The sequence below is a fragment of the Mus caroli genome, unplaced genomic scaffold (genome assembly GCF_978045245.1).
Source record: "Mus caroli unplaced genomic scaffold, Mus_caroli_1 scaffold_12, whole genome shotgun sequence".
Taxonomy (NCBI): Eukaryota; Metazoa; Chordata; class Mammalia; order Rodentia; family Muridae; genus Mus; species Mus caroli.
Window position 1 is genome coordinate 37,646,918 of NW_028227267.1, and position 18,094 is coordinate 37,665,011.

Genomic DNA, 18,094 nt, shown 5'->3' on the forward strand with positions numbered 1-18,094 from the left:
AGTCTCAGGCCTGGAACTGAGAACTCAAAAATGTAGAAACTGGAGAAGGGATAGGTAATGGGACTATGGAGCAGCAATTCAATATCCCTGTAGGCCTTTGTTCACAGATACCTATTTTGTGTGGTTGTTTTGGAGACAGGAATAATGTGGGATTTTATCTTTTGAAGAATGGATGTAAACTTTACAAGTTGATGCCCTCCCTGAATCTGCCTTCCTCTATTGCCAAGTATAAGGGAGTTTTCTTTGCAACGAAATGGGGTTGTAAAACAGAGATTTAATGAAAACACATGGCTCAGTATAGTGAAACAATGTGTCCTTCCAAGGCATGTGCAGACTAAAAAATATAATCCAACTTGCATAAAAGTAAAGGTGCAGGAGGATGTTTTTGGCCTCTGGGAAACAGGGCCTCCTGGGGAATAGGATTGTATGTTACATGAATACACCCAGATCTAGATTTATATTGGAGAAGAATCGCCCACATCCAATGATGCTAGAGCTTTAGATCCTATCACAGATGAGCTACCCATGCCATGGCCCTAACAAAATCTCCCCATTCAAATCATTTGACTTGTAGTGAAGCAGAGAGAAATGTCTCATTTTGGAAGGAGAAGTTGCCAAGGGTTAACCCCTGGGTCAAAAGAGAGACTCCAGGAAAGGGCACTTCAGAAACTGGTCAAGATGGGGCAAGCTGGCAAGCAGGTAAGCCATGGACATTCCCAGTGACATCATCAGTAGTCACTTCCCTTGACAATCTCTTGTATCCAGGAGAACCTTAGAATCTTCAGTGATGTCACCAGTGTTGTGGTAACAAGAGTTGCCTGTGAGGTATTCCATTAGATCCTAATGGGTTCCCAAGCAGGTATGTTGTCCATGCTCCTCAGGGTATTTTGGAGGGAGAATATAATACAAACTGAGACCAGATCAAGGCAGAAGGACACTGTCCCTCTATCATGTTGGGAGAGGGCAAGAAAGAACTGGTCATGGAGAAGGCACAGTGAGACCTGGGCAAGGTTGGGGGAGATACATGGGGGATGTGGGCTTGAGCTGGTCCTTGCAGGAATATGGCGTTTGATCTGGATCCTTCAAATTCCTTAATGGTAAAGCCAGAGACAAGAATATCTGATGATTAGTTTTTTAGTCAGTGTGGAATTGACAAGCCTGCAGTTGATTTGCTGAGAGATCTTTATTTTCCTATGAATGGCAAATTATTCAAAGACCCAGCTCTATGAGATTAACAAAGTGTTGCTCTCAGGAAAGAGTGTTGAAGCACTCCATGCTGATACAGTTTCCTCTAGGTTACATAAGCATGTGATGCCAAGAACAGAGAGGGCTATTCCCCTGCTCATGTATCAAGGTTTCAGACACTTTGGTATTGAACAAGTATGATGTGGACTGATTCACAGTCTGGGGTCAGTGTAGTAGTGTATGAGCTCTCATTACACATTGTAAGAAACCTAGAAAGGTGTTGGCTCATGGAATGTTAGGGGCTGGTGTTTATTGTCAATTTTCTTGTGCTAAGAGGGATGGAATATGTTGTAAGATATGAACTGAAAATGCCCTCCAAATTCTTCTTTCTGGAGCAGCTTATTATGCATTTCAGGCCTGGGAGATTGCAGTAGGTTGTCAGGCATATGTTTAGTGATGGTGGATGGGAACAGGGACACAGCTGAGGAGACCAGCTTGAAGATAGCTTTCCTGCTCTTTCAGGGATTCACAGTGTCTCTAGATTTTTTTCTTCCTCAGGCTTCTGTGTGTGACAATGCTTTCCCTGTCCTATTTTCTCTACAAGTTTACTAGTGTTTATCTACCTACAGGGTCTTTTAGGAAGGCATCACCCCAAACTCCCAACATCAAAGAGCACAAGAAAAGAATCAAGAGGTTGGAGAAGCTCAAAAGAGATCTCCAGAACATAAAAAATGAGAGAGACAAACTCCAGGGAATCCTGGCCAAGTACTCTAACAAGGATTTGAATGACAGGTAGTCACTGTGCCTACTTCTTTACTATCTTGGGACCTTCCTGTTAAGCACAGATTCCCTCGTAACAGGACACTACAACTCCAGACTGTCCACATATCCAAACTCATTTGTCTGATTGGAGTTTCAACACAGAACTTGAAGTTCAGATAAGAGTAAGATGGGGGTCACAGGAATTATGATGCCTCCAAAACTAAATCAGAGCCTTTAGCATGAATCACCACCTGGGGACGAAGATAGTAATGTATGAGCTCTCATCCTGCCTTTTTTTTTTTTTTTTTTTTTTTTTTTTGGTTTTTCGAGACAGGGTTTCTCTGTATAGCCCTGGCTGTCCTGGAACTCACTTTTTAGACCAGGCTGGCCTCGAACTCAGAAATCCGCCTGCCTCTGCCTCCCGAGTGCTGGGATTAAAGGCGAGCGCCACCACGCCCGGCTTCATCCTGCCTTTTAAGAAGCTTGCACAGGTGTTAGTTTGGGGGACTTGCTAGGTATTGTGTGATTATGGCCTATCCTTTTAAAATTGATCTGGAGGTAATTTGGGTGCAATTGACCCTGTCAACAGCTGGAGTATCCAAGTCCCACATATTACCTCTCAGTATGACGGGATTGGCTGCAGTTCATCACTGATTTTCTCAAATTTTATTCATTATACTCTCAGATAATGCCACATCATTATATTTATTTAGCATTCTGATTGAGTGTGTGTGTGTGTGTGTGTGTGTGTGTGTGTGCTTATCATCTGGAGAATCTATGTAATGTGACAGGTCATTATGTTTTGCCTGACACAGTTTCTAGGAAATAACAGTGAGGAAGCAAGGAAGGATCATTCTGAACAGCACAGGACTTGACTTCTGTGCTTACATTCGAATCTCCTGGTATATGTTATAAAGGCTTCGCCCTGTAGATATGATTATGTCCTTTGGGAATTTTTGTAGTAATAGAGCCAAGGATTGCCAAATCCTTGTCAAAAAACAGGAGGAGAGTCATAGAGATTTAACGTGGTCCCAGGCCTGTTGCACAGGTTCCAGGAAAGTTCGTTGAGAGCTAATCTATTATTTCAAGCCCCTTCAGTTAACTGAAGCAGGTGAGCTCCCTGCCATTACTTCCCTGTCTCTACTGGCCCCAGGACAAGGGTAATAAATTTAATAAGCACCAAGTGGAACTGGTAATAAGGAGCTAGGTTGTGGCATACATGGGTTGGCGTAGTACATGATTCTCCTTGAATTGAAATGATTCTTGTATCCTTAGTTCACGGGATTATTTATTCCTTGGGCCATGTCCTCCCACAGGATCAACTTTGAGACATTCATGCTTGAGATGCAACATGACCAGGTGATGACTGACCTGAAGAGAATGCCCCAGGACATCAGTGAGGCCTTGTACAAGTGCCAGGACTTGACTAAAGAAAATCAATATTACTGGTGAGTGACTAACATGGTCATGAAGCAAGAACTAGACACAGGATATGTCTGTCCATATGTGTCTTTGAAACAAAGTGAGGGCTCAGGTTCTATATTGTTTTCTCTAACAGGAAGCTTACCTTGTTTAAAGCAAGCCTGTAAGATTTTAACATCTTGTACTCATTTTGGCAAAGTGTGTAGAGTCTGTGAGCCCCTCAAGTCATTGTCCTTTACAACTAAGTATCCTCAAGATAGAAAATGTTTACACCATGGTGGAAATAGTTATCAACCTTGAGCCTCTTGTGCTCTGAAATTAGATTCATAGATGTCTTAGTCAGGGTTTCTATTCCTGCACAAACATCATGACCAAGAAGCAAGTTGGGGAGGAAAGGGTTTATTCGGCTTACACTTCCATACTGCTGTTCATCACCAAAGGAAGTCAGGACTGGAACTCAAGCAGGTCAGGAAGCAGGAGCTGATGCAGAGGCCATGGAGGGATGTTCTTTACTGGCTTGCCTCCCCTGGCTTACTCAGCCTACTCTCTTATAGAACCAAGACTACCAGCCCAGGGATGGTCCCACCCAGAAGAGGGGCCTTTCCCCCTTGATCACTAATTGAGAAAATGACTTACAGTTGGATCTCATGGAGGCATTTCCTCAACTGAAGCTCCTTTCTCTGTGATAACTCCAGCTGTGTCAAGTTGACACAAAAAAAGCCAGTACAATTGACCCCTTGTCAACTTGACACACAAACACATCACTAGTAAGCCTCAACCCTTACATTCTTATTCATCCCCAAGATCTAAATAACTTTAAAAGTCCCACAGTCTTTACATATTCTTAAAATTTCAATCTCTTTAAAATATCCATCTCTTTTAAAATCCAAAGTCTTTTTACAATTAAAAGTCTCTTAACTGTGGGCTCCACTAAAACAGTTTCTTCCTTCAAGAGGGAAAATATCAGGGCACAGTCACAATCAAAGCAAAAATCAATCTCCAACTGTCCAACGTCTGGGATCCAACTCACGATCTTCTGGGTTCCTCCAAGGGCTTGGGTCACTTCTCCAGCCATGCCCTTTGTAGCACACACGTCGTCCTCTGGGCTCCAGATGCCTGTACTCCACTGCTGCTGCTGCTCTTGGTGGTCATCTCGTGGTACTGGCATCTCCAAAACACTGCATGACCCCTTCAGTCCTGGGCCTTCAATTACAACTGGGGCTGCACCTTCACCAATGGCCTTCCATGGCCTCTCACAGTGCCGAGCCTCAGCTACTCTGCGTGACCCCTTCATGCCTTCAAAACCAGTACCACCTGGGTGACCCTTACACATTACCAAGTCCCACTGCAGAAGGAGTACAACCTTGCCTATCTCTGGAACACAGCCTCTTTGTGCTTTCAGAAAACACTTCCCAGAAGATGTCACCTCAACGATGCTGGTCTCTTCTTAATCACCGCTAATTTCTTAGCTCCAGCTAACCAGCATCAATAGTCCCAGTAATGCAAAGTTTTTGCTTTAGTAGTTCTGGTATCTTGTTAATCACAGCTGATTCTTCAGCCCCAGCTAACCAGAACTACAAAATCTTCACAATAAAAACAGCAATGGCCCTGAAGAGAGTCTTTAATTTTCCCTCTGAAATTTCACAAACCAGACCTCCATCTTCTGCACTGTTCTCAGCATTATCTTCCAAGCTCCTATACAACATCTGACAGAGCTCTTAACAACGAATGGATCTTTAAGCCCAAAGTTCCAAAGTCCTTCCACAGTCCTCCCCAAAACATGGTCAGGTTGTCACAGGAATACCCCACTCCCAGTACCAATTTGTCTTAGTCAGGGTTTCTATTCCTGCACAAACATCATGACCAAGAAGCAAGTTGGGGAGGAAAGGGTTTATTCGGCTTACACTTCCATACTGCTGTTCATCACCAAAGGAAGTCAGGACTGGAACTCAAGCAGGTCAGGAAGCAGGAGCTGATGCAGAGGCCATGGAGGGATGTTCTTTACTGGCTTGCCTCCCCTGGCTTACTCAGCCTACTCTCTTATAGAACCAAGACTACCAGCCCAGGGATGGTCCCACCCAGAAGAGGAGCCTTTCCCCCTTGATCACTAATTGAGAAAATGACTTACAGTTGGATCTCATGGAGGCATTTCCTCAACTGAAGCTCCTTTCTCTGTGATAACTCCAGCTGTGTCAAGTTGACACAAAAAAAGCCAGTACAATAGATGAGGTTTCCCTGAGGAACATAGAACGACTGTGTGCTGCTTGGGTGTCTTCTCTCCTAGAGAAATTTTGCCCTATACCTACAGGTGGTTTTTTTTATACTGCAGACATATAAGCACATATGGACCCCATGTTCTCTTCTGAGGGATACATGAATCCCTGTTGGTATCAGTGGTTTCAGAAGTACCTTGGGTTTTCTGGAAAGTGGCTGACCTATGGATTTGACCTCAATCTATGTGATGCTCCACGGACAATCTGGATACTTGTCTGGGGCTGTCTGGGTATCAAGGCCCATGATAGGGGAATGGTCCTCGGAGGAGTGGGAGGAAAATGGATACTGCCTGGAGTCACCATATTTTGTTTGTGGATCAGGTTCAGGAACTGCCACCTCCTGATTGAATCTAAGCTCATCCAGCTCAATGTCAGGATGTTGCAGAAGGAGAACAGACAGCTGTTAAGGGAGCAGATTGCCTTGGAAGAATGCAACATAGAAACAAAAATACTAAGTAAAGAAGGCAGCCAGAAGATCAAAGACAAATATAGCAGGCAAGCAGCAGGTAGGCTGAATGAAGCATCAGGGGCAGGTTGCCCTAATGTGTAAGCATAAACACAGTCAAGCCTATGCAACTGTCCTGAAACTTATGCAGGCTCTCTCCTATGTCCCATCCAGTTGTACAATTCTGTGATCATTACCAAGACTTTCTGTGGATTTGACCTTTTTTCAAGAAATTTAATTACTGCCATGCCCTCTCCTCCTCCTCCTTCTCCTCTTCCTCCTTGCAATTGGACACCTCTAGTTGGCCACTATAAGGCAGAGGAGATCCTGGACCCCTTATAGCATCTCGTTCTTGCTCTACAGTATAGAGAGGTGCCTCAGGATGCCACTTCCTGAATTATCTAGGAGCCAGGTCCTCTGTTCTGATCTATGGCAACTCACTCAGAGGGGCTTGTGCCCAGTTCCCTCCTAGGACAGTAGGGTAGCCTCCAATTTTAATGTTTTATAATTAAAGTCTTTAGTAAAAAAGAGTAAGTTCCACAATATACATATTTTAAAAATAAAACTTAGGCTTCTTTGACTTTCTTGTACTAAGTTAACCACCTAGAAATTCAAGGTATATCTGATTGGCTTCACCAAGAGGATTCATAGAATCCTACTCTGCATCCCTCTCTTGATGTAGTTTTCCTTAGTATATCATGGCCTTGGCTTTGCTTCAGTACAGATTCCCCCTCAGAGTTTTTCAGAGTGCTGCATTTCAGAACAATCACTGTATGTCTATTCACTACCCTCATTATGACTGACATTGGAGATGATTTTTATGTCACATGAACTGCAACATGTTGAAATGTTACTGTATAATAACTGTTGTTAACTCTTTTTATTGGTGCTACCAGGGTCTTCTGAGATGTGGCCAAGGTAGGTTAATGAGCAGAATATATTTCAAGTTTGAGCTGGCTGGAAGATGTTCTTTGACCCCTCTTTCCTAGGACCTTGAATCTTGTTTGCCAGCTTGTCTGTGCAAGGCTTATACCATACTTGTAGAATCAGCAAGTATATGCATGGAAAATGTTCCTGACAAGGAAATCAGTACAGGCCAGGGCACACAGGCCGGTTTAGTCTAAGAGCCTTTTACACATCTTAGGTCCCAATAATTCCTCAAGTGACAGGAAATGTTCTCAAACATAGCCATCTTTTCATAGAGGAGTTTGTGTCTCTCTGTGTGTGTGTGTGTGTGTCTGTGTGTGTCTGTGTGTGTGTTTGTGTACATTTGTGTGTGTGTGTCCTCTTGTCCATGGGTGTTTAGCATGTGTGTTTTGTATTTCAATAATCATAGGTGCTTGTTATAGTTGCTTCATTATACAAGTGTGTATTCATGTACTCTTTTTGTATGTGTGTGTGCATGTGTCTTTGAAGGGATGCAATTGTGTGTCTTTGTACATATATGTATGTAATTGTGTCTATATATATTCATACGTTTGCTTGGTCTTTAAACATCTTAAATGGTAATAGAGGAAATCTTTAATGAGAATTGTACTCTGTCAGTTCATATTGTATTTTAAGAACCTCAAACATAGTAGCCCATCATCATGCCTATCCACCTGGGTCACTAGAACTAAAGAAGACAAAAAATGGTATAAAATCTGATATTCCAAAATTTGTAGATTGAAAAATACTTATCTGTTTTGATTTTATTTGTAGGAAAACAAATAATTGTGGTACCTGGAAGTAAGGAGAAGGCTCCTATGTCAAATCCATGATCCTGAGAGTCAAAAAAGCTGGCTAAGGCTTTGTGTTCCTTCTCTGCACTTGGTGAATAGTGATTGCCCACTGGAAGATCAACAACAGCATCAAAACCAACAACTTAAATAATGGACTTTGTGTGAATCTAAGGGGCATGTCTCTCTTAAAAAGAAAAAAAATGGCATCTTCTAACGGAACTGAATATGTTTGCTATGTATTAGTCAGTTTGTTTCACTAGTATTAGAAAGGTATGAGGAAGAATTTATTAACATCTCATCACCAATAAAAATTAAGGTTTTTAAAATTATTATTAATGTTAATTATTTATTTATATCCAGATCTCAGCTTCACCCTCCTCCCTTCACAATCCCTCTTTCCAATGGCTCCCTGCTATCCACCCTTCCTACCCTTCTCCTCAGAATTGAGGAGGCCTCCTATGAATAACAACCAGCCTTGCATTATCAAGGTGCAGTATACCTAGGTGCATCTTTGTCTTTTCAGGCTAGATAAATCATGACAGTCAAGACAAGGGGATCCAAAGTTAGGCAATATTGTCAGAGACAATCTCTTCTCTAGTTTTACGATTCCCACGGGAAGACCAAGCTATGTAACTGTTACTTCTTTGGAGAAGGCCTAGGTCCATCCCACATATAATCTCTGGTTCAAAGTTCAGTCTCTATGAGTTATTCAGAGCTCAGATTTGTTGAAACTGTAGGTTATCATGTGGTGTCCTTGATCACTGTGGCTCCTTCAACCCTGCCTCTCCCTCTTCCACAGAATTCCCCAAGCCTCTGCATCTGTTTCCAGAAGCTGCTGAGTGAAGGCTTTCTCGCTAACAATAGTTATGCTAGATCCATGGCTGCACATATACACGAATATCATTAACTATGTCGGGGGTGGGGGGGCTCCATTTCTTGGCATGGGTCTCAAGTTGGGCAAACCATTATTTTGTGCTTTCATAAAATTCAACTTCATCTTTTACCATGCACATCTTAAAAGCAAGAAAAATTGTGGGTCTAAGTTTTGGTGGCTGAGTTGTTGTTTCAGTCCCTCCACTGGAAGTCTTGTCCGGTTACCGGAGATGGCCAGTTCAGAATCCAGACTTTCCATTTTGAGTCTTAGAGCCACCCTAAAAGATTCCTGGGTTTTTCTACTGTCCTGGGATTCTAGCTCTTCCCAGAGAGCCTCCCACCCCCAATCCAGGTGCTGCTATGAAGAGAGGTATACAAGTATCCTTGTTGTATGGTAGAGCATCATTTACATATATGCCCAGGCAAAGTTCAACTGGGTCTTCAGGTAGAAATATTTCCAGTTTTCAGAGAAAGCATCAAGTTGATTTCCAATCTGGTAGGACAAATTTGTACTCCCTCTAGCAGCAGTGTTATCCTTGGCACACATTTTCATCAGTATGAGCTGTCCCTTGAGTTTTTTACTTTATCCATTCTGAGGCTTGTAAGATCTCAGAGTACTTTTGATTTGCATTTTCCTGATGATGATGACTAGGAAAAGTGAATATATCTTTAAGTGCTTCTAAGCCTAGTGAGATTCTTCTGTTGAGAATACTCTCTTTAGATCTGTATCCCACTTTAAAATTGGGATAAAATTTTATTTAGTTTGTAGATACATAGTTTCGTGAGTTATATAAGAGTTAGTGAAGATCTTTTCACATTCTGTAGGTTGCACTTTTGCCCTTTTGATATTACCTGTGCCATTGTGAAGCTTTTCAGTTTTATGAAGTCCCATTTATTAAATTTTTGCTATAAGTGTTAGACCTGTTGGCATTCTGTACAGGAAGCTGTCTCCTGTGTGATTGTGTTCAAGGTTATTCCTCCCTTTCTCTTCTATCAGATTTAGTGTATCATGTTTTAGATGAGGTCTTTGATCCAGTTAGACTTGTGTTTTGTGCAGGGTGAATAATATGGGTGTATTTTCATTCTTTAACATGCAGTCATTCAATTAGACCTGAGCCATTTCTTGAAGATGCTTTTTTTTCCACCCCGCTATACAGTTTTAGTTTCTTGGTGAAAAATTAAGTTCTCATCAAGGTAAGGGGATTTGCTTCTGGGTCTTCAATTCAATTCCATTGGTCAACCTTTCTATATCCGTGCCTGTAGCACTTTGTTTGGTTGCTATTGCTCTCTAGTAAAGCTTAAATCAAAGATGGTGATGCCTCCAGAAATACCTTTACTGTAGCTGATTGTTTTAGTTCTACAGGGTTTTGGTATTGTTTTGTTTTTTGCTTTTGGTGGTGTTGGTTGTGGTTGTATGGTTTTTGTTTGTTTGTTGCTTTTGATTTTATTTCTTTTTTTTTTTTTTTGGCTTTCCATATTGAGTTGTGTAATGTCCTATCAAAGTCTGAAAAGAATTGTGTTGGAAATTTAATGGATGTTTTGCACTGAGCCTGTAGATTGCCTTTGGTAAGATGTTCACTCTTACTATGTAAATCCTACTAATCCATGAAAATGGGATATCATTTCATGTGGTGATATTTTCTTCAATTTCTTTCTTACAGGTGTGAAAATTCCTGACATAAAGGTCTTACATTTGCTTGGATAGAGTTACACCAAGATATTTAATATTATTTGTGGCTATTGTGAAGTGTGTTGTTTCCCTAATTTCTTTCTCAGTCCAATAGATGGTAGGCAACTTTATGATGTACCACTTGCTCAATGCTATATACATATGCTGAAGAAACCTAGTTGTTAATTGGAAACATCTAATACATATCCTTGAAAGACACAACAGACTTCGTTTGATAATGAGTGTCTTTAACTCTAGGTTCAGACATTGGTATTCTTGTGTTCCACGTCTATAGCTAGGACTATAGATACTATCTTCAAAACAGTAAAAGAAAATGAATATAATGAACTCGTGGGATGTCACAATAGTGAAGGTGATTGCAACCAAGCTGGAGACCAGAATTTGATCCCAACAATTGAAAGACAAGAGTAAATTGATTCACAACTTGTCTTTTAGGCTTCACCCAAGTGTGGGGGCAACAAGCACAGAGATGGAGTCAATAATTCATAAGTGTATAAACAATGCACAACATGATAAAAATAGAGGGAACATGCCACAATTTATGGATTGTTATACCATAAAAACCATTACATTGACCACTATGTATGTGTCTTGTGAAGAGATTCTAGCCTACATCAGACTCTCCTGTCCTTATCCAAGTTTCTCTTTCCCTTCCACTCTGATATACTCAAATGGGACTCACCTAAATTCATCGTCTATTGCTAGCAAATAGGGTTTAACATGAAGGCACAGGACACAGTACTAACCTGATGCTGAGCCTTTGCAGTCAATGCATCCTGAAAGGCTTAGGATTTACCCATCACAGAAAGAGTCTTCAAAAGTAGCTTTGAATTACACTCTTTCAAAGACATGATTTCTTCCCCATGCTAATATCAATCTTCTGAGTTTAAAGAAGCCCCACACCCTACAGAAGGGACACTTTAACTTCTTCAATAACTGAATTTGAAGTACCCAGCCAGAATCCTAAAGGTTCTGTGTAATTCCAAAGCTTGAAAACTACCTGAAATATGGCATGAATAGCTGGACAGACATTCATCTGGAGGCATCTTCTCTGTCAACTTTTCAAGATGAAGAGCAGGGCCTTGTCCTCTACCATACTCTGTCCATCACAATAGGTTGACACTTTTCCTAATGAAAATGTTCATGCTAAGATGTAATCTAATAGCTTACATAATTTGGCACAAATCATCCCACTACACATTAAGGCCGGACACCATTTTCTGACCCAGACTGGTAAGAGTTAAAGAAAGAGACTCGAGTTAATTCTGTTTCCCATGTTATACAGGCTACTCACAAGCAGAGTGGCATAGTTTCCAGTATTCATTGAGATGAATATTAGGAGTGCATCCTAAAAAGGCTAGCATGTTCTGGTTTCAAAATCCACATTGAAATATGCAGCTGGCTATGAGTTAAAAAACTCTTTAATTCCAATATCTTTGCAGATAATGCATAAATGCAGGGCTATTCTAGGAAGCTAAGCAGATCACAGAAAGAGTAACAAGAGATCTAGGATTTGTTACAGGCTTGACAACACAATGAGTTCAATTTATCTTATAACTGTCAGCCTGCCTACAAAGTGACTGTGGTTTCTGAAAAACAAATAAAAATTACCTCTTGGATTTTCCAGTGTACACAGAGCTGCCCCTGAAATTTAGTCTGCCTTATGTGGAAATGAGCCATGAACACAGACAGGTATACTTAAGAAAATCCTGTTTCCTGGTTGACTCATAAACTTCCAAGATCTGCCACCTGAAGCAGATCTGCTAATGTTTCAAGGACCCTGTTTGGTCAACTCATTGTTAATCTCCACCTTCTGGGGACCTGAAAAAGAGTAGTGGCTTCAAGAATGGTGGAAACCTTAGACCTTTCTCAGTCTCCTTGCATGGATTATCAGCCCAAATAGGGTGAATGTAATAAAACAAATTGAGCATTTTCTACCTTCATAATCCACACTGAAATTTGGTGTGAACTCTCAGCAGAGTTCATGACCAACAGGAGCACCTGGCCTCCCTTCTTCCCAATGGCCATTACTGGTGTCCCCCTCCATTTTTTCTATTCTCTTTTCTAATATGAACAATCGGCCTTGGGAACTCAGATTTGGGGTATTTTGCCATTTTGTTCAGAATCTGTGTATTGCCTATGTCTCCCTTTAGGACTCTGTGAATCAGCCTGAGTTCTTATTAGAGCTTTTTCCAGCTCTGCATCAGCAGATACCCATGGGAGCTTCTGGCCCCCCAGGCAGGTTATTTTCCAAAGCTCAGATAAGAGACATGACTGTGAACAACACCCTGACTCCTGCAGATGGATATCTGATGAACAAACTCCATGGCTAGTTGTACAAGGAGGTCTTTGGGACTCCTCCAAATCTCCTTGCACTGCAGCTTCCCCTACAGTTTAATGGGGATGCCTTACATATTCAGAGGATCAATCCAGTATCAACAAGGTGGCAACATACTAGCATCCAGAAAGGCATGGTCCAGGAGAATCTGAGAGTCCTACATCTTCATCTGAAGGCTGCTAATATAACACTAATTTCAAAGCAGCTAGGTTGAGGGTCTTGACACAATGTCACATCTACTCCAACAGTGCCACACCTTCTTATAGTGCCAATAGGACAAAATGGCAATGCACATACTGAGAAAACATCTTTACCAACCCTATATCTGATAGAGGGCTAATATCCAAAATATACAAAGAACTCAAGAAGTTACACTCCAGAGAACCAAATAACCCTATTAATGAATAGGGTACAGAGATAAACAGAAAATTCTCAACCGAGGAATCTTGAATGGCTGAGATGTACTTAAAGAAATGTTCAACATCTTTAGTCATCAAGGAAATTCAAATAAAACTGATCCTGAGATTCCACTTCACAGTAGTCAGATTGGCTAAGATCAAAACTCAACTGACAGCTGATGAAAGTTGGAAATATTTCTACCTTAAATGCAGCTATGCCACTATGGTGCATATAAGCAAAAGATTCTCCAATACATTAAAAGGAATATGCACCAGTATATTAATAGCAGCCTTATTATATAATAATCAGAAGATGAAAACAACCCAGATGTCTCTCAACAGAGGAATGGATACAGAAAATATGGTACATTGTACAGTGGAGTACTATATAGCTATTAAAAAAAAAGACTTCATGAAATTTGAAGACCAATGGTTGGAAGTTGAAATTGAAATATCATCTTGAGTGTAGTATCCCAGTCACAAAAGGACACACATGGTATGTACTTTTGATAAGTAGATGTTAGTCAAAAAACTGCATGGAATGCTCATGAAACAATTCACACACAATATGTAACCCAGAAAGACGGAAGACCACACAAAATGTGGATGTTTCTGTCCTACTCAGAAGGGGGAAGACAAGAATGTTTGGAGATAGGAGGAGAGAAGGATCTGGGATGGAGAGAAGAGTAAGAGGTAAGAGTGGGCTGGTTCAGATATGGGAGGAGATAGGGAAGAAGTACAGAGGGTAACTCATTTGAAAGGAGGTCTGTAGCCATGGGGGAGGGGGAAGTGTTTGTAGCCACTATAAAGTCCCAGATGCCAGGGACCCAAGAGATTCTCAGGACGCAACATGGAGGACATTAGCCTAAATACCAAACAAAGGGCAGGTAGGAACTATACAAACCATATTCAGTGGATATGCATGGCCACAGTTGAAGAGTGGGGCCAGTTAACTGCCTCAAAAATACTAATTCAGAATTACTTCTCTCAAAAGAAAATGCAGAGATAAAGAAAGGAGCAGAGATTGAAGGAAAGGCCACCCAGAGACTGACACACCTACTGTTCCATCCCATTCTCTCTCTCTCTCTCTCTCTCTCTCTCTCTCTCTCTCTCTCTCTCTCTCTCTCTCTCTCTCTCTCTCTCTCTCTCTCTCTCCCACACAGGGGGATAATGCCCTCCTCACTGGTCTGCACTCACAGGCACTTCAGATTCAGGAAGAGGCAGCCTTTCTTCAAGTTGAGGGCCTTGAACACCTTCCCATAGGCGCTTTAGCCAATCTCCTTTCATGCACTCATACTGCTGATCAGAGCGACTCAGGCTGTCCTTCTCCATGCTGGCTGCAGGCTGCAGGCGCTTCACAGTGGAACCGGGATGCACACTCGCTGCCTTACAGGCCTCGGGGAGGCATGGAGTCGGACTCGTGGCCTCCAGGCTACAAGGATGGATCTCAGGCACAGCAGCAGTGAAACTCCGCCTGGCCAAGTCGCCAAGCCTCTCCGCGCCAACACTACAGGAGAGCTCTGATCCCTCCTCTTCCCCCTCCTCAGTGATTACATAGTCCGCCCACAATCTCAGCACCAAGAAGGAGGAGGAGGAGGAGACAGGAGGACAAGGAGAAAGTGTGATCAGACTGCCCAGGAGACTTCCACCGGGTTCCACCAGCTCCTCCCTCCCCTTCACTCGCCCTGGCTGCCTTATCCAGCCGGGTTTCTCAGAGAAAAAACAAGTTACTTTTCTTCCCCAGCAGGGCTCCTGCAGTCTTAGCAAGGAAAAGGTTGCTGGGGCACCTCCGGATGAGCACTGCGCGGGAAGCAGCAGGACTAGATGGGGCGTGCAGAGCAGCCCAGAGTGTGCCTGGAGAATGTGTGTGTGTGTGTGTGTGTGGGGGGGGGGTATGGGAGGAGCCGGCGCTTCTATGTCCTGGCTCAATATTTATACCTATATCGTTGTTCTCCGCTGCACTCCCTGACTAAGGGGTCCTAATCATGCGGGGTACAGGGCGACCTGGGGTAATTCAGAAGCTGGCATGAAAGCACCACAGGTTCACAGGTGTGGGGCCCCAGAACGGGGTTGGGGCTCCTAGGACCCTGTAATCTCATGCTGCCAGTCTGCCAGTGGGGATGGTCAGACATCTGCTTGGAGATTGTTTCCTTTCTTTCTACGTTCAGTTTTTGTACAGGGAGACATTTGAAAGGGACTAGCTCTCACAAATGGTGTTTGGGGTATGGCAAGCTTAGTGGGAGACAAAATTCTCCTCCAACTCAGAGGACCTAACTGGTGGATACTCAGGGAGAACAGACCATATGTTGGGGAGGGCTGGGGATACTAGAGGAGGGAGAGAGAGGGGCCCTGGAAGGGGAGAAGTGTCATGCCACCCACCCCCACCCCTGCACACACACTAAGATCCTAAGGGTGTAGGAAAGGCAGGTCCATCACACTTTCAGTCATCCTGTCCTGAAAAAGTAACTTCAGGACTTTTCTAGCTAACTGGGACTGGCCCTTAAGTTTTCGACCCATGCAAAAGCAACCGCCCTTATGATGGTGGGGGTGGGGGGCAGTAAACATAGGTCTCCCAGGTGTGAGAAGGGGCAGCGCTTGTGTCACTACTTCTGAGAGTCACAACTGTATTACTCTAAAGCTTCTTAGGAAATGAATATTCATTTGGGGTTCATAAGAAATCAGGAAACCTAGAGCTATCTGTCTCTCATTTCCTTGAAATACAGCATTAGTGATAACTGTAAAGCAGAAATACTGACTTTCCAGGAAAAGACTTCCCAACTACCCATGTTGAGGTTTCCCAGGCATGTTGAGACATGGCTTTCTTTTTAGGTAATATTAGTGTGACTACACATTTGGTGCCTTTTTGGATTTTCTTTATTTGTTTGAAATTGGAGCGTTGCTATTTTTTTTTTATTATATGTATGTTTTGCCTGCTGCAATCCGCACTTGGTAACAGCAAAACCTGCAAAAAGCAAGCTAGCCAGGCACCAGGGGCAGGCCCCCACAGGCACCCAGTGGGGGCTCTAGAAATCCCACCATAACCACATCTGTGCACCAAATGCATGCAATTCCTCCAGAAGCCAGAAGAGGGCATGGTGTTCAACCCAGAGACTCATTAATAGGATTGTTAGCTGCCTCTGGGTCCTCTGGTAGATAAACAAATGCTCTCAATGGAAGAGCCTTCTTTCCTGTCCATACACTACATTTCTTCTTTGTCCTTCCAGACTGTGTGGTTTTTATTTAAATAAGATAATCCACAATCAAAGATAGAAGTTTATGGAGACCTATAGGTTCAGGTGCTTGAAGATGGAATGCTAATTTCCATAGGTTACCTAGCAGGCACCCATGCAGAGCTCTTGTGGGTTCAAGATAAGGCCATAGAATTGAAAAGTTGGAGCAGACCTGTCACCTCTCATGTAGGATAACCAGGCAGACTAGGCATGAAATGCCTACTTGATGAAATGCAGAATTGAGAAGTTCCTCAGTGGGTAGAGTTAGAGGAAGGAATAATCATTTAAGGCCAGCTAACAAGTGTTGGGATGAAACTTCAAACTCTCCTGCATGGATGGAGCCTGAAATAGAGGTCACATGCCTATGGTGGAGAGCATGTCTGTGCAAGGCTAGGAAGGGAGAGAGATGGTTGATATTGATCTTAACCACACTAGATCTCAGAATTTATTGAGGTAGTACTTCTTCCAGTGGATGCTTCATGCTTGTGAAGGTCTCCTGGAACAGATCTCATTTCTGAGACTAAATGTGAGTCAGAGACATAATGTGTGAAGGAATTCATCCCGTGGATCCCCAAACTGGTGCTGTCAAACCAGGGCTTTTAACCAGAAGCCTTAGAAGGACTGGGGATGTGTTAAGTTGCATACTGTCTTTGGACAACTTCTCTTTCTAAGCTAACTCTGACACAGAAAGGGACACCTGTAAACACACAGGAAGCCAATCATTATCACGTGATACGGCTCTTCTTGTCCATCTTTCAATTCTCTGGTGGATCCTGAGCCTTATTTACTTGTAGGTCTTCAGTGTAGTGCTTGGCTGTTTTGGTAAATGCTACCTGTCAGGTAGCTTAACCTGTTATCTACTAATGGTATTTGTGCAGGTAGATAACAGCTTGACATCAGTCTTTAAATGAGTAAACTGTCCCGAGTATGCAGTGTGAAGTGAGACACTTCCTTTTCGCTTTCAGATAGATATTCCTAGTCTTGAAAGCATTCTCTCAGCAATTCTCAAGGACCAATCTTGTAGCAGCCAAACTGACTATGGTGTCTCAAATTGCCACTTGCCTTGTTGCTGTTGTAGCAGATGAATGAAGTTACAGGCCTGGAATGTAACTCAGGGAGCGTGGACATTTATTAGGTTCAATCATAGCACGGGGAGGTCAAAGAGAAGAAAAATTACCCCATTTCATCCAGACTTGTTGGAGACAAAAAACTGTGAGACTCCATGGAGGCTTTTAAAGTCTGCCACCCACCTCATAGATCCCTCCCAGACTCCATTTATTTCCCTTAATTGAGTAGATCTATTCTCTGGGGAAAGTTTCCATAGTTGAGGTATAACCCCGAATGTACATACGAATACATAGATTACGACATTCTGTGTCTGTGGTGACTGGCTGATGAGATGGCTCAGTGGATAATGGTAATGCGACCAAGCATAGAGACCTGAGTTCTTTCCCTGTGACCCACATGATAGGAGAGAAAAAAACTCCATATTTTGTCCTATGGCTTTCATGTAGGTAGGGGTGCCAAGTCTTAGCCCACAACAGCTCAAGTTTCCCATTGCTCACTTACTGAAAACTCTCCATCAGATACACACATCACTTGTCCAAACTCATTCTTTGCAGCTCACCTCCCAGGATTTCTATGTGAAATGACCCCTTGTTATGAAAAATCAGGAGGAGGGAGTATGCTGGCAGTTGGAACAGCTCTTATAAAGCAGAAGGAGAGCGAGTGAAGCAGGGGAAATTTTAGAGCAATTT

The 18,094-nt window shown here is 42.6% G+C and overlaps 1 protein-coding gene and 1 long non-coding RNA gene across 2 annotated transcripts in view; one reads left to right on the forward strand and one right to left on the reverse strand.

The window, feature by feature from the left end:
- Positions 1-18,094, reverse strand: part of LOC147001772 (uncharacterized) — a 109,035-nt gene that overhangs the window by 30,054 nt on the left and 60,887 nt on the right. The window lies entirely within an intron of this gene.
- LOC147001773 (disks large homolog 5-like) lies at positions 798-8,084 on the forward strand. Its single transcript, XM_085828953.1, has 5 exons — positions 798-859; positions 1,815-1,977; positions 3,264-3,395; positions 5,964-6,148; positions 7,789-8,084. The coding sequence occupies exons 1-5, from the start codon at positions 844-846 to the stop codon at positions 7,845-7,847; spliced, it is 555 nt and encodes a 184-aa protein (XP_085685079.1). The 5' UTR covers positions 798-843; the 3' UTR covers positions 7,848-8,084.